The sequence below is a fragment of the Prorops nasuta genome, unplaced genomic scaffold (genome assembly GCF_024137725.1).
Source record: "Prorops nasuta isolate Cenicafe-Biocafe unplaced genomic scaffold, Cenicafe_Pnas_1.2 PNAS00003, whole genome shotgun sequence".
Classification (NCBI taxonomy): domain Eukaryota; kingdom Metazoa; phylum Arthropoda; class Insecta; order Hymenoptera; family Bethylidae; genus Prorops; species Prorops nasuta.
Genome location: NW_027116800.1, coordinates 3831677 through 3853678, shown reverse-complemented (window position 1 = coordinate 3853678; position 22002 = coordinate 3831677). Strand labels below are relative to the sequence as shown.

The following is a 22002-nucleotide window of genomic DNA, read 5'->3' as shown; positions in this document are numbered from 1 at the left end:
CATTTGTTAACAGATTAATATAAAAACATTGAGTTTATTTTACCTCAACTCATTTGTTATAATAAAACGCATTTTCTGTATTTATTACCAAATCTAATTAATTAATGGCTACATTTGACCATTTTATCAATATTACAAATCAATTTAGGAAAAGCATTTTTATTTGCTTTGAGTTTTTAGGTAAACGCAGCACCACTTCACACGGATAACACGTAAAAATATCACGGTTAGCGGTAGTCGCTCTTCTTCTAAAGCCAATGTTGCCTGAAGTCCAAATCACACCTATGCTCTCCAGGCATAGTTGTGTTTGTACCGCTTCCCTTTAAATTTTCTATACTCCTGCTGGCTAGCGCTTATCTTCATTTTTGTTGCTAAAAGCTTGATTCTGGCATCACTGCCGTGTGGAACTATTAGTTTGCTAATAAAAGCAGAGGCTTAATTTTAAGAGATTGCAACATATAGTAATTAATATAGATACAATTGTAAAAAGAAAACAAAAATTTTATTTTACATATATTAACTTTAAATAAAATCCCACAAAGTACTGTAAAATATCTAACATGTTATATTATATATCTAATCTGTCAGCTTCTTTATTTTAATATTCATCTCAATTATCACAATTTGATCCTCAGCGATGACACAGTAACCACATTATGGTGAATCTATTCTTTTTTTTTAATGTTCGATCCACATAACTTCATCCTCAGCAGTGATACAGTAAACACACGTACATTACTATAATTTAATCTGAAACAAAATCCCACAAAGTACTATAAAACATCTTACATTTTATATTATATATCTATTCTGTCATTTTCTTTATTTATTATTGCATTTACCTAAATTGCTGACTCATTTATTTTAATATCTGTCTCAATTAACACAGTTTGATCCTCATCAGCGATGACACAGAAATAACATTATGGTGAATCTATTCTTTTTGTTTTAATGTTCAATCCACATAGCTCCATTCTCAGCATTGACATAGTAAACACTTTACAATAATTTAATCTGAAACAAAATCCCAAAAAGTACTATTTAAAATCTTACATTTGAAATTACAAATGTAATCTGTCAGCTTCTTTATTTGTATCGTATTTACCCAATGTGTTGACTTGTTTATTTTAATATTCATCTCAATTAACACAGTTTGATCCTCAGCGATGACACAGTAACCATTATATGGTGAATCTATTCCTTTCATTTTAATGTTCAATCCACATAGCTCCATCCTCAGTAGTGACATAGTAAACACATTACTATAATTTAATCTGAAATAAAATCCCAGAAAGTACTATAAAATATCTTACATTTTATATTATATATCTAATTTGTCAGCTTCTTTATTTATTATTGTATTTACCCAGTTTTTTCACTCATTTATTTTATTATCCGTCTCAATTAACATAGTTTGAATCTCAACGATGACATAATAACCACATTATGTTTAGTCTATTCCTTTATTTTAATTTTGAAAATCCGCATAGCTCCATCCTCAGCACAGTGACATAGTAAACACATTACTATAATTTAATCTGAAATAAAATCCCACAAAGTACCACAAAATATTTATATCTTACATTTTATATTATAAAATTTATTGTTATACTTATCTAAAATGTTCAGTCCTTTATATACTTTTAAAAATTATTTTTATGTACATTTTACAAATTTCGTCACTTTATTTATTCACTTATACCATCAGTATATCAGCTGTCAGTAAGATTAAAACTGTCACTTTATTTCTTTATATTACTTTATAACTTGCGGTATGTATGTACGATACAATAATACTAACATTTGTCTTGGCTCACGGACCATGCATTATGTATTTTGAAATTAGTAATTAGAAATATCTATATTGCGGTCCCTCTACAGTCTCTACCCTCTGACGTATTTCCGCCGACCAGTAGTATCAGCAGCGACTATAGCGTAGTACCCAAAATAGTACTACGCTATAGGATATGTCGCTTTTGGGTACTACGGTGGTACCGAAAGTACTACACTTGGCAACCTTGTTCTGGATGCACCCAGTGTTTACACACTTTTCGTAAATAGAAGCAGAAGGAAATGAATGAGCTGTCAAAAGTAGTGATGATTCGGATTAATTTGTGATAAGTGTAACTTTGGCAAATAAAAGTGATGATTATAATAAAAAGAGGAGATAGGGAAGAACTTGGTTTTCATAAAATTTGTTATTTAATGTATTAACCATGACTGACTCAATGAGTTCAGTCAAAGCCTTACGGCTACTACGTTCGTTTATTAACTGCGAGTACTAAAACTCTACAATGTATGTCACGTAAAATATAGGTTTTCAGTACTGGCAGTAACATAAACGAATGCACTATACATTACAGCGTTTGCATGTAAATTGTATGTAAACACTTCTCCACTCCAAAATGGCGGATGGGTGTCATTTTTCGTATTCATCTATTGGTAACGGACCATTTCATGTTGGCACTACATGATATTGACCAATCAGCGCTCTCAGAAACCATCATCCTGAGCGCTATAGTCAACTAACACGAATCTCCTATATGCCGCCGTTAGAAAAACGCCCGTATAGTAGAGTTAGCTAACTGTATTTTGCTGGAGATTTTGTAGTGACATGGAGCCTTATGCTTCATCGTTTTGTGGTTGTTTGTGATTTGTGTCACTGTTCGTTATTTATTATGATAAAACCAATTTTATAGCAGTGAAAATACACAAGATTGCAAGAAAAATTTAATTCCATTTCTAATTAATCTATACACTAAATTTTCGTCAATTTATGAAATTGCACTATTGTATGCATCGATAAAGAGGTAACATCTAAGTTTGTTCAAGTAAATTTATGTAATTAATCTTAAAAATGTGATTAAACTGTTTCATAATAATAGCTCAAAATTTTTTGCATGACCTCTCAAACATGATCAAATCAATTTAATTTTTTTAGATGTCAATTACATTTCAAGAAATTGTATTAGATGCAAAGAAGCTGGTGATTAGACTGTCACAATATGAAAACACAGCTGATAATCTAATAAGTAAAATGGAAGCTGTCTGCAAACAAATTGATAATATGAGACAGGTATGCAAAAATTGATTATATTAAACTACTTTAAGATTTAGAATATTTTAAAGTGCTACTTATATATATATATATATATATTTATATTGTCTTTAGTATCAGGAAGAAGTTGAAATACTAAATACTGAAGCAAAACAGAGGCCTCGTCTGCAATTAATTACAGGTATTCAAAGGGATAATAGACATTTGCAGAAGGTTCAGGCAGAAAATAAAGAATTAAGAAGTCTTTTGAAAGATCATCAAAATGCCCTAGAATTAATAATGTCTAAATACAGGCAACAAGCTGCATCTTTTATGCAGTTAAGTAAAACTGATTTATCTTCTTTACATAATTCTGAGTATACAAACGTAAGTATTATTTAATTATAATTTATTTTTATAGTTATAGTAATTATCATTGTTATTAATAATCTTATTAATTTATGTTATGACAGATTATTACTAGCCAAGCAGAAAAAATCAATGAAATGGCAGCTGTAATGAAAACAGCAGTTCAATTAGATGAAGAGAGCGAGCTAAAGGAAAAAGAATATTATGTTTCTCTGAGGAAGGAAAATGATATATTAAGAGAAATAGTCAATGCTGCTAACAAGTATGCATCTTTACAAAATAATACTGTAGTGGAAACCAAAACAGTTCAAACTGAAACATTAGAATTATAGTTCCCTTATCTTATCATATATGCCATAGATATTTGCATATTAAAAATTAAAATAAAATTATGTAGATGATTATACACATGTAGTATTATGTTAAGTTTATATAACATTGTATTTTATATTACTTTATTATTATATATACATAAACTTATTATAACAGACATTCTCTAAAATAACAATCTAGTAGAAAATTATTATTTATAGACTTGTCCATGAGATTAATCGAAGTTTAGAGGTAACCTTTAGCATCTTATATATCTTTTGAATCTTATAACATAAATGCTGTAAAACAAATATGTAGAAAAGTTAATAGCTTTTACCATACAATTTAAAGTTCTTTGGTGTTTTAGATTACAAATATTTTTAAGTTAAACTGAATTGCAAGACTCTGTTTAATCATTGTATATAAGGGATAATTGTATATTGTTTTTAAAATAATAAAATTATATAGAGGATTTTTTTAAAGTGTATTGTTTTTTTAATTTTTTAAATTCATACAAAAAATATTTTAATAAAAGTTTATTTAAACAATGTTCAGATACTTTAGTGCTTTGTAAGCGTTATGTGAATGCTCAAATTTCACTAAATTGGTCAAATACAGTCAAATATATCTTAGCAGGGTGTAGTTTGTGTGACAGGAATTGTATGTATGTACCACTTTATATACATATGCATTGGCCACAGCTAGCTTTAACGGGATCCCTCACGCGTGCTTTACCGACAGTACAAGTTAATAAACAATTCGTTTAACAAAAGTTAAATGCGAAGTAAATTGCAAAAACGGGCTTCTTTATGACAAGGTGCCAATTCTAACGAGTCAATCGAGCTTAAAAAAACTCAAATCGGATGAAGAATAACGCTGTACCACTGTCCCGCGTTATTGAAGTGGAACTAACCAAAACTAACCTCTCTTCGAGAACACGGCACAATGCTACAGCGTTATTTTTCAACTAATTTGAGTGTTTTTAAGTTCGTTTGACTCGTTAGGACTGGCACATTATCCTACAAATGCCCGACTTCAATTTGCTTCGCATTTGACTTTTATTAAACGAATTGTTTATTGACTTGTACTGTCGGTAAAGCACGCGTGAGGGATCCCGTTAAGCGGCCATTTTTATCACGATTCGATGCGCCACCTAGTGAGTGTTGCGATGGCGAATACGCCGAATACTCGATATAATAATTTGATCTAATTGTAATTATTCACTTTATTCTGTTTCGCATTCGACTAATATATTATTAATACAAATGTTAAGATAAATTATAATCAGCCATATGTACCTTTCAAAAGTTAATCAAATGTTCTTTGTATAAGAACAGTTAAACTAAAAATTATGAATAGGTGAAATCAAGCTGATTATCAAAATCCTATATAGCTTATAGTATGTATGTTTATTTAAGAATGATTACAAAAAATATATTATTAGGAACTTTAATGAAACATCAGACACACGGCAAATCAAAAGCGCAACCAAAATGAAATTAAACTGTTTACATAAGCTATGTATTTCAATTGACTTCGTTCAAGCCGGCTTCCTTCTCTTTAGCTTCTTATAGTCCCGATTAACCAATATTTTTTGTTTAGCTTTTAGTAACATCTATTCATGATTTCTGAATTGTTAGGGCCAACGGTACAGTCGGAAATTCAATCCTAGCAACTTAAAAAATTGGAGTTAAAAAAGGAGTTTTCGCACCAGATAAAGAGCAGTTATACTTGAAAATAAGTCATCTTGAAATAATTACTCCAACCTTTATTCAGATTATTTAACTTTGCAACTGCCCGGCATGAAAACTGATTTTTTAACTTCAATTCTTTAAGTTGTTAGCATTGAATTTCCGACTGTACCGTTGGCCCTTAGTCATTTAGAAAACCCTTATTATAATATACAAATCAAGTTCTTGTAAACTCTTAATAAATACCATCACTGTAAAACAAAGAGAAATCTTATCTTTAAGTCTACATTAATAAAACAAAACTTAATAACAACTTTTGAAAGCTACATATTATTAAACACTTACACATTTTTTTAATAATTGTAGAGCTTAATATTATTATAAATATTAAACTGTATTTTAGTTATAAGTTGATATAATTTTCATAAAATATAATTGGCAAGACCAATCACTTTAAAAACTAATAATGTATATTCAGGCTGCGTTCGAAAATCTACTACTAGTAATCGCAACATTATTTTATCTTTGACAACCGGCTGGTAGTAAACGCAGTTAGAATGATATTGCAAGTATTAATAGCAGAATCCTGAATACAGTTTTAAAGACCTATCACTAATTCTTCGATTTTCATCAATAAAACCAAACAATAACATTTTTAATTTGGAATGAATGACAAAGACCGTTTTCAAGCTAGTCTACAAAACGGGACAAATATATATATATATATTGTGACATACCATATAGCATTTGTATTTAATTATATTGATTTTTAGGCTAACAGGAAAACAGTCAGTCTATAAATGAAAATAAAATACGTAGCTAAACATAAGGATATAAATAAAAATAAACCTAGTTTTTGAAAATATTCATATTGAATGGAGGGCGCTGTGCCGGAATACCAATATTCTTTTGCCATGCAGGGTTCCCTGGAGCTTGCCAATTCAATGGCGGAATTTTTTGTATCATTTCATTAGATTTCCATCTATTATCGTTTGAAGTATTTGAGCTTAGCCATTGGTTTCTGTTTAAGCTAGGTACTGACTCTAAAGGGTTCAAACCTTGACTAGGACCTTGCCAGCCTGATTGTTCTACTTCATTTCTTCTTATTGGTGTCTTATTATCAAACTTTTGCCAAGGTTCTTGTGGTATCACGTCCTTTTCATTAGAACCATCATCTCCCCAAGGATCTTTAGCGTCTTCAGGCAAATCATGCCAATCATCTTGTCCCTCCCACCTATTTACATCCTTTCTCCACGTTTCTTGTGATCTAGTCCCTCCGCCCCTGCTATTCCAATTTGACAAGTTACCACTGGGTTGCAAAGAGCTTTGCCATCTATTAAAATTAAAAAAATAAAAATAAATTAAGTAATGATTAAAAGAATTGTTTTTAAATACAAACCTATTATCCTGAGCCTGATTTTGATCTCGAATAGATTTAATAGGGTATTTAACAAGCTCCTGTTTATTCGTCCAAGAAGACACATTTTTAAGATCCCACTTTTCTTCACTGTCAAATCTATCATGAGACGTAGATGGCAAATTTAAAGGTCCAGACCTATCTTCATACCAAAGCTTCTCTGGATGATTCCCAGGTCTCCAGTGTTCTTTTTCTATAGCGCCTCGATTAGGGATGTCCCAAGCATCTGAATACCTGTTTGGCGACAATTGACGTTGTGGAGAAATTTGACGTCTTGGTGGAGACATTTGACGTCTAGGAGAAATTTCACGCCTTGGAGAAATTTGACGTCTTGGTGAAGACATTTGGCGCCTTGGTGGAGACATTTGACGTCTTGGTGGAGACATTTGTCGTCTTGGTGGAGACATTTGACGTCTTGGGGACACTTGACGTCTTGGAGAAATTTGACGTCTTGGTGGGGATATTTGACGCCTTGGAGACATCTGCCGTCTTGGAGATATCTGTCGCCTTGGTGGAGACATTAGCCGTCTTGGAGACATCTGTCGTCTCGGAGAAATTTGTCGTCTTGGTGGAGACATCTGACGTCTTGGAGAAAACGGGCGCCTCAATGGTGAAGTTGGTCGATGTAAGGGTGAAATTCGTCGTTCTTGGCGTATCAATGGCCTTGATTTTCCTATTTCGTGTCTAACGGGTGAAATTATTTCGACATCAGGAGATGCTTGTCTTCTGGGAGGTGAAATGTATGGCCGGTTAATATCATATGAATTTGGCATCCAGCGGGATGGACCTAAAATCATTTAAGAAATATTTATCGTTATATAACTTTTAATTGTAAAATATTTATTTCCTAACATTAATTCGTTTTTAAAGATTTACCATGTTTTGAAGGAGAGATCAATTCTATATCTTGCTGTGATCTCTCTGGACATGGTCTCATCACTGGACGTGGATTGTCAATTAGCATCAATTCAGGAGATATCTGTCTTCTAGGTGGAGATACTTGATTCCTTATGCTCATATTAGGAGCAATAAATTGTCGTCTAGGAGGAGACATTTGCACTCTAAAAGGAGGTGATTGTTTATGAGGGGGTGAAAAGTATCTTTGACCATCCTTATTAAGAATGGGTGATATTCTTCTTGTTGGAGATATCTTTTTGTTTGGTGGAGAGCTTTTATTTGGTACTAACCATTCGTCCCCTTTTATGGCCTGTGCGAATAATAATAAATGAAAGAATTGTTAGTAATGCGATATAACATAAAAATAAAGCAACTATAATAAATGATTTTACCATTTGAACGCAAGGAACTGATCCTCGTTTTTTATCTTTATTCCTGATTCTACGTAGCTTTGCACGTGTTTTCTTTCCTGTAGTTTTTGATGCGGGTATGGTAAAATCAGGCGAAGCGGCTCTACACATTGGAGCAACATTGTCAGGATCTAAAGGTGCTAGGTTACCGTACTTTTTAAGCTTGGGCTGATCTTCGTCAATTAAATCTTCGGTAAAATCATTTTCAGTCGTGATAAGAATATCCCTTGAAGTTGTTTCTTGAACAAATCGACCTTTAAGCATATTATCTTCTTCATTTGGTAAACACTCATCACTCTTCTTCGGTGGTGAAATTCTATTCCAAACTGATTTAGGTATTTGATTTTGCAATTTATTTGCTTGATCTAATACCATATTGAGCATACTCTGAAGCTCTTTTGCAGTTTTAATATCAACATTTGATTCAGGACCATTAAGTTTTTCATTTGCCACTTCTAGAATTGCTTGGTGTTCTTTAACTTTTTGAATAATATCAGGATTAACTCGATTGTTAGACAATCTTTCTCTTAAATCAGCTTCTTTGCGTTCATGAGCTTTTTTCTTGTACAAAAGATTTATGCGAATCTGAGGTTTTTTTTCCACCTTATTTAATTTTTTTCCTGGAAAAATTAAGAGAATTTCCATTTTGTTGTATGATTTGAAATCAATTGGAATTGTGACATATATTAGATGACCCGTGTTTAAACTTTGAAATAACTTTAACCATTTAACCAAATATTTTTACTAAAAAACTTTAAATAACAGCGATTGGACTTAAAGGAGGTAATTCAATTATAACATGGATTTATCCTTGAAAACTACTTTAAGCATATATGAAATTCACTTTGAATTTTCTTTTTTTTTTAATAGAACCCCTAATTTTTATTGTATGTTCTTTTGGCTTATTATGCGCTTTTCAAAACACCATAAAAATTTTTCATTTCATTTTGTTGTTCACTACATATTTCGATTGAAATTTGCTTATACAAATCAACATTTTACTGAAGTATTCTACTCGACAACTATGCCTACAAGAGTCTGCATCGATTTTGCTCTCAAAAAATTGATGATCGAGGCATTTTAACCAATAAGGTATTTCTCTTTTTAACATCCAGAGCAAATCCGATGGAGGTCAGTTTGCACATGTAAAATTGTTTATCTGCTATTAATTTCAAATCGAAATATCTGGTGAACCACTGGATAAAATGGAAAATTTAGAAAGTTATTTAGAAAGTTTTCGCGGTAAGCTACAGGAATATGCAATAACAAATAGGTTCCTCCATTTGAAAAACTCATAGTGATTTTCACATGCACTTCTAAAAATCAGTCTAGACTACTTTATTATTTCTCTCATATCCCCCTTGGAGCCTTATAATTGTTGCTTGAAATATTTTTCTATATATTTCCAATGTTTTGAGATATTTGTGTAAAATTTTTCAAAAGTCACCTTGTATATGTTGTATAAAAGATATTAATATTCACCTGGCTCTGCAAATATATTATCAAATCTTGAAGCAATTTTTTTAGGAGGAATATGAGATACAACTTCTAGAGGATGAACTCGTTTTCCCAACTTTGTACCCATAGATTCAATATTTAAGTCCATTGTCGAATTGTCTTCAGGAGGCGTTTTCTCCTTTTTCCAAGAAAACTTCGAAAATTTTCTAAAAATTTTCGTAGAAGGAACCTTACCCTTTGGAGCTTTTTTAGGCATTTGGTTCATTACTTTTTTAAATTTAGGAGTAGCAAATTTATGCGTAGGTAATCGATCCATTAAAATAACAGTTTCATAATGAGGACCAAGTGGTAAAGTATCAACTACGGCAGCTGCTACTGGCATAAAGGCGAATCCAAGATCACGCTCCATTGGCCTTGTTAATTCTAATATTGCTCTAACTGACTGTTTGGTTAGGGTAGTAATCATTATAATTCGCCTAATGTAATCCAACTGCCGTAAACAAGTCATTATTTCTATTGCTGTAAAGTAATAAGCGAAATTAACTAAACGTTAACCTAAATTATTTTAATTAACGAGATTTAAAAAATGTAGTACATCGGCCTGTTGCAGTGTTTGCATTAATAATAGCATATGTTTTGCTTTTTGGTACGGCGTTTTTGATTCTTGCTATCAAATCAGACGGTTTTCCCCCTAAAAATTTTGCATTTTTTATATTATTTATTTCGCATGTTATTTCAGCTTCCTCTATTTCAGATTGACAGTCGACTCCTATAATTTGATTGACTTTCTGCAAAGGCATTAAATCGCATAGGCCATTAGATAAAAGAAAAAAAATGTATATTATTAAATGTATTATAGAAAGAGTTTACTTACAGATGCCAGCATTAAAGAAATAATACCAATACCACAACCAATTTCTAGAACTGTCAATTTAGGAAAAGGTCGCAGCAAACGTTCTACCGTTTTTGCGACAGTTTCTCCTCCAGCTGCATTTGACCAAAAATTGGTTTTTGGTGCTAGTTGAACTTCAAGTCCACAAACTGTCTCGTTTAAAACTTCAGAGCCAACTAAAAAAGTGGTATGTCTAACTAAAGTATCATCAATCCTAGAAAAAATGATAAATTATTAATACTATATTTTTAGCATTTTCAATTATTTTATGTATTTGATTTAATAAACTCCTACTTATTGAGAGATTTGCAGTAGAGTGAGGTAACATTGCAACGCTTTCCTGGGCCTTCTTCAAACACATATTTCAATTCCATCATAGTTTTTTGACTAATATTTTTTCCAGTTACAAAAAGCATAAGCTCATCTTTTCTATTGCAGCGAACTACAAGCCATAACCATGACTGCTCCAAATCAACTATTATACCCTTTTCTTTAATAATTGACGTAATTTGAGTTGTAGTCATTAAATCTGTTATCTTCACTGTAGGTTCTGTATTTTGCAGAAAATCTTCAAATACCTACAGAAAATAAATCTTTATTATAAAATATAATTTGTAATCCCATTAATCTTAATCCTTTGTGGAAAATTTAACAGAGTATATATATATATATATATAAACAATCAGAAATAAGTAACTTCTCAACCATTTTTTTTTACGTGGTTGTACTTCCATAAAATATTTTTAGAGAGGATTGTTGTCTTGTATTATAAAAAGTACAAGATTGATTGCAATGAGACTAATTTTCCGTTCATAGTTAGACTAATTCTATTAGGAATACTATATTCCTCTCGAACGATTTTCAATATGATGCAAAGTTATGGGATGAAAACGAAAAATCTGAATTTTCGTTGATAGGACTAACATTCGGCATCACATTTAGAAATCGTTAAATATATATACATTATATTTTTATATAACGTATTATTATTTTTTATTTATTTTATCCAGTGAATTTTGTTGGATAATTTAATAAAGTATGTACTACCCCTTTTGTGCATTACCCATCAACCTGTACAAGTAATTCAATCTTAGCTTATGCTTAATAACAAATTTAATTTAACTTTACTACTTTTTTTCTAATTAATATTTTCATCATTTTATATTTGTTTGATCATTTTTAAAGTCGATTGGCATTGACGACTTTTCTTAGTCACATCAATGCTAGCTGTGTGTAAGCAGAATTTAAGTGACTGAGATACATAGTTGCCATCATTTGAACCATAAAACATAGAAAACAGTAATATATTGTTCTAGCTAATTAGAGGTCGTGTAACGATGGCTATTAAACGATCCCAAGTCACACATATCGATTTGACGCATGCTGCAATTTTTGTAGGGTTTGCAATCGCACACGACTTAGATCGTACAATAACTAGTTGCGTACAATTCAAAATATAGTTGCTTGCTTAGATTACCCTATGTGAAACAATTGATTTGAATCCAATGGATTTAACCAATTGAATTTGATGTTTAGCTAATTCTCAAATGGAAATACACTGTAAAGTCATCTATGCATATATTTATACTTATATACTCTAATTACTTCATCACAATTAGGATATTTTTGGCATGCTATTTTCAACTGACAGTTCTAGCACAACAGAGGCTAATCTATATTTAATTTGATTGGTACATACTTTAAAAACTATATAATTAAATAATTTATTAATTGCTTTTGCATTTCAAATGTGGATTCTGTTTCATTTATCCTTTTTTATAGATATTAACTCAGATGGTGTTTGATATAAGTTTCAATATACTGTATCTTACACACACATATATTAAGATCTTTATTATTTATATAATTATTTTTTTTTATGATTATTCATAATATGCTTTGTTTCTATTACTTTCTTTCCAAACTGTGTATTCAATATGATTCATCATATTCATTTTAATTTTGGAAGTATTCATATTAATTTTTTTTATATATGATATGTCTTAGTAACTTTGCATAATTTGAGTCAACAGATAATTAAAACCATAATAAACCTTCTGTTAAAGTTTATTAAAATTGTTGATGTATTTAATTGATCAATTACCTCATTAACAAAATGAGATAAGAGTTCATATACATATATAAAAATATACAAATAAACATATGCTTTCATTGTAATGTATATATTTATACTAGCATATGCAAATTTGAAGTGTTCTGAATGGCATCAATTTAGCAAAAGAAAAAATACCTTAACGGCATGCAATACAAAAGATGGAAACTCCGAAGCATTATTGGCATTAACACCCCATGCACTGGTTGCTTCCACCTTCCAGGTAGACATTTTATTCTTGTCGGCAGAGGTAGCATCTGTGCCTTCCTTCCCTGTTTCCTGCTCATTTTGTTTGTTGCCTAAACATGCCACAGGAAAGTTTCAACGTTGTACATAAATCATTCATTATTCAAATTAGGCCCATATTAATGACTTTCGTTAAAATTAATATCAAGAAAGTCATTATAGAATCTAAAGTATAGGAGACGTTTATTGAAAAGTGAGATGAGTTAGTTTAAATTTTAGTGTTCTAATATAAAAAAGAAAACAAATCATATTAACCAAAAACTTAAATTTTTTCATTAAAAACTTAATATTTTATATAAATGACATAGATTTTTTATCTCAACAAAACTTCATGAAAAACTTATATTAATATTTTATCGATATTCATCTTGATCAATATATCAGCATTGTAACTGCATAATCAAAGCTAATTTAGACTATTCTATAGCCTTATTGTACCATATTCTTTACAGAAATATGATAAGCTGAATAGAATGGCCAAATATTCTAAAATTTTCATAAAACGTGTGTAGAGCCTTTTAAATTGCCTAGTTTGTTTTTAGCAACCTTGCAACTCCACTGCTCATATGCTTGTCTACTACACTGATTACACATATATTTCTTTAACACACTGTTGATAAATGTGCATTTAACATATTTTTAAGCAAATTGTAGTCAAATTGCTGGTCAACAATGTATTAAATTACTTAAATATTTTCCATTTCAATATTTTTCAAACCTTTAAATAATACTTATTTTAAGAAGTAATATGAACTGATAAAATTCAGTTATTTCTATTTTAATAAAGATAAAGGTGAATGTAGTTAAAATTCTTTTCTAGTAAAGAAACTTACACAAAAATTTCCAACGATTAGAATGTGGCTTTTCCAAAGGACATCGTTGTGTCGGTAAAAGTTTGCAAACGGATGAATTATCAATTGCTGCTACTTTTTTCAACCATGATGAATAAGATGGGTAAGTATATTCCATAACTCTTGCCAGTTTACTAAAACGCTCCCTTATTAATCCTTCTTTTTCAGCTAACTGTAGAATAAAAGATTGAAAAATTCTACTGATTGATAAAAGTACAGTTAAAGTAAATTTAAAATAAGTCTAAACACCTTTTTCTTATACCATTCTGCATCTACATATTCATTGGACTTTACTGCAGAAATATCATCTACAATTTCTTCTAAAGTGGAGTCAGTTTCTTTGCCAGAAGATGTATTCGTAAGATATTCCATTGAAGATAGCTCAGTACTTGACTCAGTTTCTTTAGTATGATTAAGCTTTCCAAATGTTTCCTCATCTACCACTATATTTTCAATTGCATCTAAATGCTCCATAACATCTTTATCTGTTGACATGCTCCCATCCTCATTCTGTTGATCTAAAGTAATATTAGTAATATTTTCATCATCTATATTCTGTGTAATACTGTTCTCAGTATTATTAATGGCTATTTCAGGTTCTAAATTTTGAGGATTGGTTGTATTTTCTATCACTTCAACATCATTTATTTGATGAATTTGAGAATTGTCTGAAAAGATACATACTTGACAATTATATATATCAAACATTAACAATAACAATAAATCTTTATTTTTATTATTTACCTTCAATTTGATCTTGTGATATAATAGTATCTTCTGGATTAATGTTGGAAATTATATTTGAATTTTCAGTAGTTACCTTTAAATTTTTAAAAGTTACTACATTTCCATCTACTTGTACATCATTTTGTTGTTGATTTTGACTGTTATCTATACAAAATTTTAGTTTATAATTTATTTTATTTTAGAAAATACTTTATGAATTGAACACAATCATTATACCTTTATCTTGATTTTCTAGGGCACTTTCCATATTTGTATCATTGATATTTGGGATATTCCCTAAGTCTGGTACATTATCTTCTTCCATTCTTTGTCACTCTAAAACAAAACCTTAAATTACGTTAAGTGAAAGTATATCAATAATAAATAATCATAAAACTTAAAAAAATAGATGAACTATGAAAAAGTATATAGTAGCTGTAGTAGTTATTATTTATGTAATAAAAGACATTTTCTCTAAAAACAAATACTAAACAAGATATGGTATTTTATATTTAACAGCAAAAAATAATACACTAAATTTTTTTTTCTCATATAATAAATGACTAATATTAAGTTATGCAGAACCTTATTACTATTAAAGCTTATCAATAAATCAACTATTCAAATGTTTCAGAGCTTCACGAAGTTCAATTGATCGTTTCTCACTCCAATTTCAGAGATAAAGAAAATGCACACATAAATGTATACGAGATAATATACTACAGCCACTACACAGTATGTACACAGCAATTTTAACTACACCAAGCTACTCACTCACTAGCCTCGCTGCATAAAACATGGACAAGCCACTAATCATGGATTTATGAACCGACTGAAGTGTAGACTTAACTTCACCGATTTGAACACACGAAAAGAATACGATGATGATTCGACAGCGATACGTATTACAAAGTGTAGTAATTAATTCATAATATTACGATTGTGTATATGTATACAATGATTAACCGATAGTAACTTCTAAATATTAAAGCGTCAATTTTCTATAAATATATGAATAATAGAAAGAAGGAAAGCATGGCATGTATACATACCTTATTGCTACTTCCTCTTTTCCTTTCTTCTTTATATTAGACTTTATTGTTTTGTATAATATAAAATTTGCGTTTTGATTAAATTATTGTAACACTAATAGCAAATCAATTTGATAAGCGTAGATGTATAAATTGATTATTCAACCGTTTTGGTTAATTCAGTTAAAACATCTTAATTACCTCTTCCGTTTCGTTCTTGAACGAGAGAAGGAGAGAACTGGGGAAAACCGAGAGAACTGGGGAGAATGGGGAGAACGAGTAACGACCATGAATTTACAGTTCACCGATAGAAAGAGAAACTCTCTGTCAACTTCGCCACTCGCTTAGAGTCGGTGCGGGTGAAACCAGTGCTGGGATTCTGTAACTTCCCAGCGATGATTATCGGTATCGCTAACTACCGATAGTTGTCGCTTGCAGTAACGAAAAGAGCGATTCTGTAACTTCCGTCTATATGGATTCAGTAACTAGTTATCGACAACTTTCGGTAATTGAATCGAGTTACCGAGAGATATCGCTAAGAGCGATTCTGTAACACAAAGTTTTCGATAATTGGTGTTAAAAATGGCGGTCGCTACCGAATTCTATCGTTAACTTAACGACGACCGTGATAGGCGTCGGTAGATGTTTACCGAGAAAGTAAATATAATAAATGTCACAAATATTTCTTAAATTAATATTTAGAAATCACAAAAAAGTACTTACAATAAATTTTCTTTATAAATTAAGGCTTACAGTAAAAATCGTAGGAAATAAAATTTAATATTTTTCCAATTTTTATATTTAAAAATAAATATATATATATATGCAGAGGTTTTCTCTAAAATATAGAATTAATTGTATTATTTAACTATAGCACACAGGCACTAACTGTACATTGTCTAACTCAAAAAAATGTTAAAACATTAATTTTTAAGGTACATACTAGATTGTCCGAAAACTTTTGTAGAAGTGAGTCGACTACCTATATGACTAGTGAATATGGCCGAAATCTAGTAATATATTGCTATAATGTCGTAAGGCATTTATTGTAGTATTCATTTAGATATCAAGATGAGAAAAAGATAATTGAATAATCTTCAAGATAACGTCAATTTAAAGAAGCAGAAGAAAAAACTGCAAAATAAATGTAATTAAGAAAAACTATGGATCTTAGATAAGTAAAAACGTTTGAATAATTTAAAGTATTTATATATTGAATTTACTAGTGTTACTTTGTGGAAATATATTTTGTACAAATATGATTTAGGTGTTTGTGGCTTTCGCAAAGGATTAAAGAAATGCAGCATAAATGTTTATCAGAATAATAATGAGAGACGAGACAAAAATGACTGATAAGTGTAATTAAAATATTCATGCGTACTTTATTGACATATATGTCATCTGGTATAACTTTTACTGCTACGATGTTCATATTAATTATGATTTTATGATGAGAAACGCATGGGTCAAAGAAGGCAATACTTCTTACAAGGTAAATGTAAACAATTTGCAAATGTATTATACTTTCAATTTCAAATATAAAACTGTGTCTTAACTGTTTAGTTGATTAATTATTTAGATATTACTTTTATCGCTGGAATGATATCTTGCTCATATCTACGATGAGCAGAAATAAGAAGATATGAAGGACTTTCGACTAATCCCATCCATGTAAATTGCTTCCTTTGGCACAGAGTTTATGGTTAGTAATCGCAAGGTATATGTAATTTTTATTACAGTGTTTATTAATTCAAAGTTACTTTTAATTTGCTTAGCTTAATGAGTTTATATATTAAATATGGTCTGCTTTGGTTTTTCAGATATTACTGAGCGACTGAAGTGGAACTTTTATCAAATAACCTATTCAAGGATTATAATAAATATATAGAGTATGGATATATATATAATTATTAATAATCATACGCTGCAAGATTTGTACAGATGACAAGTGTCTTTATAACAGTGATTTTGCAATACTTAATTAGAACAAGTTCAAGCAAAGTTAAATTATACAAGTTAATATTGAAATTTTATCATTTTCACTATTATTAAATATATTTAATAGATATACAATATGCAGGGCGTACCACTTAAAATGCTCCAGAACATAGATACAAAAAGACGCGTACCTCTTCAACTATAAGAGATATTCAATGTTTGCACAGGACTTTTTCGAAACCTTTTGTTATTTGCTTCCAAAAGGGTCATATGAAAAAATTGAATATCTCTTATAATTAACGCAATACACGCTTTTTGTATCTATGCTCTGGGGCATTTAAGTGGTACGCCCTGCATATTGTATATCTATTAAATATATTTAATAATAGTGAAAATGATAAAATTTCAATATTAACTTGTATAATTTAACTTTGCTTGAACTTGTTCTAATTAAGTATTGCAAAATCACTGTTATAAAGACACTTGTCATCTGTACAAATCTTGCAGCGTATGATTATTAATAATTATATATATATCCATACTCTATATATTTATTATAATCCTTGAATAGGTTATTTGATAAAAGTTCCACTTCAGTCGCTCAGTAATATCTGAAAAACCAAAGCAGACCATATTTAATATATAAACTCATTAAGCTAAGCAAATTAAAAGTAACTTTGAATTAATAAACACTGTAATAAAAATTACATATACCTTGCGATTACTAACCATAAACTCTGTGCCAAAGGAAGCAATTTACATGGATGGGATTAGTCGAAAGTCCTTCATATCTTCTTATTTCTGCTCATCGTAGATATGAGCAAGATATCATTCCAGCGATAAAAGTAATATCTAAATAATTAATCAACTAAACAGTTAAGACACAGTTTTATATTTGAAATTGAAAGTATAATACATTTGCAAATTGTTTACATTTACCTTGTAAGAAGTATTGCCTTCTTTGACCCATGCGTTTCTCATCATAAAATCATAATTAATATGAACATCGTAGCAGTAAAAGTTATACCAGATGACATATATGTCAATAAAGTACGCATGAATATTTTAATTACACTTATCAGTCATTTTTGTCTCGTCTCTCATTATTATTCTGATAAACATTTATGCTGCATTTCTTTAATCCTTTGCGAAAGCCACAAACACCTAAATCATATTTGTACAAAATATATTTCCACAAAGTAACACTAGTAAATTCAATATATAAATACTTTAAATTATTCAAACGTTTTTACTTATCTAAGATCCATAGTTTTTCTTAATTACATTTATTTTGCAGTTTTTTCTTCTGCTTCTTTAAATTGACGTTATCTTGAAGATTATTCAATTATCTTTTTCTCATCTTGATATCTAAATGAATACTACAATAAATGCCTTACGACATTATAGCAATATATTACTAGATTTCGGCCATATTCACTAGTCATATAGGTAGTCGACTCACTTCTACAAAAGTTTTCGGACAATCTAGTATGTACCATTTTTAATACTTATTTTAATTAAAATATACTTACGTTTTAATACTTCTTTTAAATAAAATATGATAATTTTGCTATAGTAAGAATTGCTATAGTCAAAAATGATATAGTCAAGTAACACAAAAATTCCTATTTCGGTTGGTATTAATACACCAATATTACCAGCTTCCCTAGAACCTTAACGAATTTTATCGTTATCGTACAAATATGAGTTGCACCGACTATTGTCGTAAAGCTAAAGTTACAGAATCGCTCATTCGTTAGCGCAAGCGATAACTGTCGGTAGTTAGCGATACCGACAGCTGTCGTTAACGGGTTTGACCCACTTGAGGCCAAAAACACTCACAATATAATAGTTGATGTGGTATATATTATTTATTACGAGCATTGTGAGTTTTTGGTGGAATGCGTGCAAGGAAAAGCAAAGGTTTATTAAAGTTATTCGTCGGATAAATTTTATATTAGTACCGCTGAACCTCTAGCGACATCTATCTCGGTCGTTGTTAAGTTACAACGATATTATTAGTTTTCCTTTCAATAAAAAACTCAGTGAAATATCAATTCTCAGCTAAATGATTCGGTTTAGTACAATTTATATTAACTTCAATTGTTCGTAACTCCGTCGCTTAACTAAGATTGAACTGAGAGTTTTCTTAAAAAGGAAAGGTACGTTTATTCGGTAGGATTCGGTAGGTTACCGACAGTACCGACATTACAAGCGACAATCATCGCTGACTCTGAGTTACAGAATCGCACTTAGCGATTTCTGTCGGTAACTGGACTTAACGATACCGAAAGTTGTCGCTAAGAGTTACAGAATCCCACTACAGAGATGAAACGGGAGTGAGTGAGATTGCTCTCATGCTGATGGCAGGGTCCTAAAATAATCCTTGCCGGTAGGCGGCGCTGATGTTTGTTAGAAGCAAGGTCCTGCAAGGTTGCCAAGTGTAGTACTTTTGTAGTACCCAAAAGCGACATATCCTATAGCGTAGTACTATTTTGGGTACTACGCTATAGTCGCTGCTGATACTACTGGTCGGCGGAAATACGTCAGAGGGTAGAGACTGTAGAGGGACCGCAATATAGATATTTCTAATTACTAATTTCAAAATACATAATGCATGGTCCGTGATCCAAGACAAATGTTAGTATATACATACCACAAGTTATAAAGTAATATAAAGAAATAAAGTGACAGTTTTAATCTTACTGACAGCTGATATACTGATGGTATAAGTGAATAAATAAAGTGACGAAATTTGTAAAATGTACATAAAAATAATTTTTAAAAGTATATAAAGGACTGAACATTTTAGATAAGTATAACAATAAATTTTATAATATAAAATGTAAGATATAAATATTTTGTGGTACTTTGTGGGATTTTATTTCAGATTAAATTATAGTAATGTGTTTACTATGTCACTGTGCTGAGGATGGAGCTATGCGGATTTTCAAAATTAAAATAAAGGAATAGACTAAACATAATGTGGTTATTGTGTCATCGTTGAGATTCAAACTATGTTAATTGAGACGGATAATAAAATAAACGAGTGAAAAAACTGGGTAAATACAATAATAAATAAAGAAGCTGACAAATTAGATATATAATATAAAATGTAAGATATTTTATAGTACTTTCTGGGATTTTATTTCAGATTAAATTATAGTAATGTGTTTACTATGTCACTACTGAGGATGGAGCTATGTGGATTGAACATTAAAATGAAAGGAATAGATTCACCATATTATGGTTACTGTGTCATCGCAGAGGATCAAACTGTGTTAATTGAGATGAATATTAAAATAAACAAGTCAACACATTGGGTAAATACGATACAAATAAAGAAGCTGACAGATTACATTTGTAATTTCAAATGTAAGATTTTATATAGTACTTTTTGGGATTTTGTTTCAGATTAAATTATTGTAAAGTGTTTACTATGTCAATGCTGAGAATGGAGCTATGTGGATTGATCATTAAAACAAAAGGAATAGATTCACCATAATGTTGTTTCTGTGTCATCGCTGATGAGGATCAAACTGTGTTAATTGAGACAGACATTAAAATAAATGAGTCAGCAATTTGGGTAAATACAATAATAAATAAAGAAAATGACAGAATACATATATAATATAAAATGTAAGATGTTTTATAGTACTTTGTGGGATTTTGTTTCAGATTAAAATATAGTAATGTACGTGTGTTTACTGTATCACTGCTGAGGATGAAGCTATGTGGATCGAACATTAAAAAAAAAGAATAGATTCACCATAATGTGGTTACTGTGTCATCACTGAGGATCAAACTGTGATAATTGAGATGAATATTAAAATAAAGAAGCTGACAGATTAGATATATAATATAACATGTTAGATATTTTACAGTACTTTGTGGGATTTTATTTAAAGTTAATATATGTAAAATAAAATTTTTGTTTTCTTTTTACAATTGTATCTATATTAATTACTATATGTTGCAATCTCTTAAAATTAAGCCTCTGCTTTTATTAGCAAACTAATAGTTCCACACGGCAGTGATCCCAGAATCAAGCTTTTAGCAACAAAAATGAAGATAAGCGCTAGCCAGCAGCAGTATAGAAAATTTAAAGGGAAGCGGTACAAACACAACTATGCCTGGAGAGCATAGGTGTGATTTGGACTTCAGGCAACATAGGCTTTAGAAGAAGAGCGACTACCGCTAACCGTGACATTTTTACGTGTTATCCGTGTGAAGTGGTGCTGCGTTTACCTAAAAACTCAAAGCAAATAAAAATGCTTTTCCTAAATTGATTTGTAATATTGATAAAATGGTCAAATGTAGCCATTAATTAATTAGATTTGGTAATAAATACAGAAAATGCGTTTTATTATAACAAATGAGTTGAGGTAAAATAAACTCAATGTTTTTATATTAATCTGTTAACAAATGCATTTTTTTATTTATTATTGAGTCCAATAAGTTAACGGTTATTAAAAAAAAAATTCTTTGTAATGAAACAAAAATGAAAAAATCTTAATCTTCACCAAGACTCGAACACGAGCCCACCGCATGATAAACGGCAACCTTACCGCCTGCGCTACAGCGCTCACTTGATGTACCAAGAGCAAAACAGCC

At 30.4% G+C, this 22002-nt stretch overlaps 2 protein-coding genes and 2 long non-coding RNA genes across 9 annotated transcripts; 3 read left to right on the top strand and 1 right to left on the bottom strand.

Moving 5' to 3' along the window:
* Positions 1-2051: 2051 nt before the first annotated feature.
* LOC136785996 (FGFR1 oncogene partner 2 homolog) lies at positions 2052-4970 on the top strand. Its single transcript, XM_066747409.1, has 5 exons — positions 2052-2296; positions 2364-2810; positions 2942-3076; positions 3173-3424; positions 3511-4970. The coding sequence occupies exons 3-5, from the start codon at positions 2942-2944 to the stop codon at positions 3736-3738; spliced, it is 615 nt and encodes a 204-aa protein (XP_066603506.1). The 5' UTR covers positions 2052-2296; positions 2364-2810; the 3' UTR covers positions 3739-4970.
* Positions 4971-5108: 138 nt separating this feature from the next.
* Positions 5109-15741, bottom strand: LOC136785993 (uncharacterized). 5 transcript variants are annotated; one of them, XM_066747402.1, is made up of 15 exons: positions 15472-15741; positions 15194-15205; positions 14657-14755; positions 14438-14584; positions 13943-14361; positions 13676-13865; positions 12735-12895; positions 10778-11061; positions 10466-10697; positions 10187-10379; positions 9616-10110; positions 8116-8753; positions 7703-8033; positions 6809-7613; positions 5109-6742 (listed from the first exon to the last, which is right to left on the bottom strand). In XM_066747402.1, exons 3-15 carry the CDS (start codon positions 14742-14744, stop codon positions 6259-6261), a joined length of 4467 nt encoding a protein of 1488 aa, XP_066603499.1. In that variant the 5' UTR covers positions 14745-14755; positions 15194-15205; positions 15472-15741; the 3' UTR covers positions 5109-6258. The 5 variants fall into 5 exon arrangements, with proteins under 5 accessions (XP_066603499.1, XP_066603497.1, XP_066603500.1 ...); XM_066747400.1 differs by lacking the exon at positions 15194-15205; XM_066747403.1 differs by lacking the exon at positions 15472-15741 and having other exon boundaries at positions 15194-15212.
* Positions 11224-15423, top strand: LOC136786002 (uncharacterized). 2 transcript variants are annotated; one of them, XR_010824741.1, is made up of 3 exons: positions 11224-12819; positions 13663-13796; positions 15054-15423. It is a non-coding gene; the product is annotated as an uncharacterized lncRNA (long non-coding RNA). The 2 variants fall into 2 exon arrangements; XR_010824742.1 differs by lacking the exon at positions 15054-15423 and adding an exon at positions 13862-13970.
* Positions 15742-16449: 708 nt separating the features above from the next.
* On the top strand, positions 16450-18094 carry LOC136785890 (uncharacterized). Its single transcript, XR_010824716.1, has 4 exons — positions 16450-16597; positions 16718-16942; positions 17030-17152; positions 17271-18094. It is a non-coding gene; the product is annotated as an uncharacterized lncRNA (long non-coding RNA).
* Positions 18095-22002: the final 3908 nt, after the last annotated feature.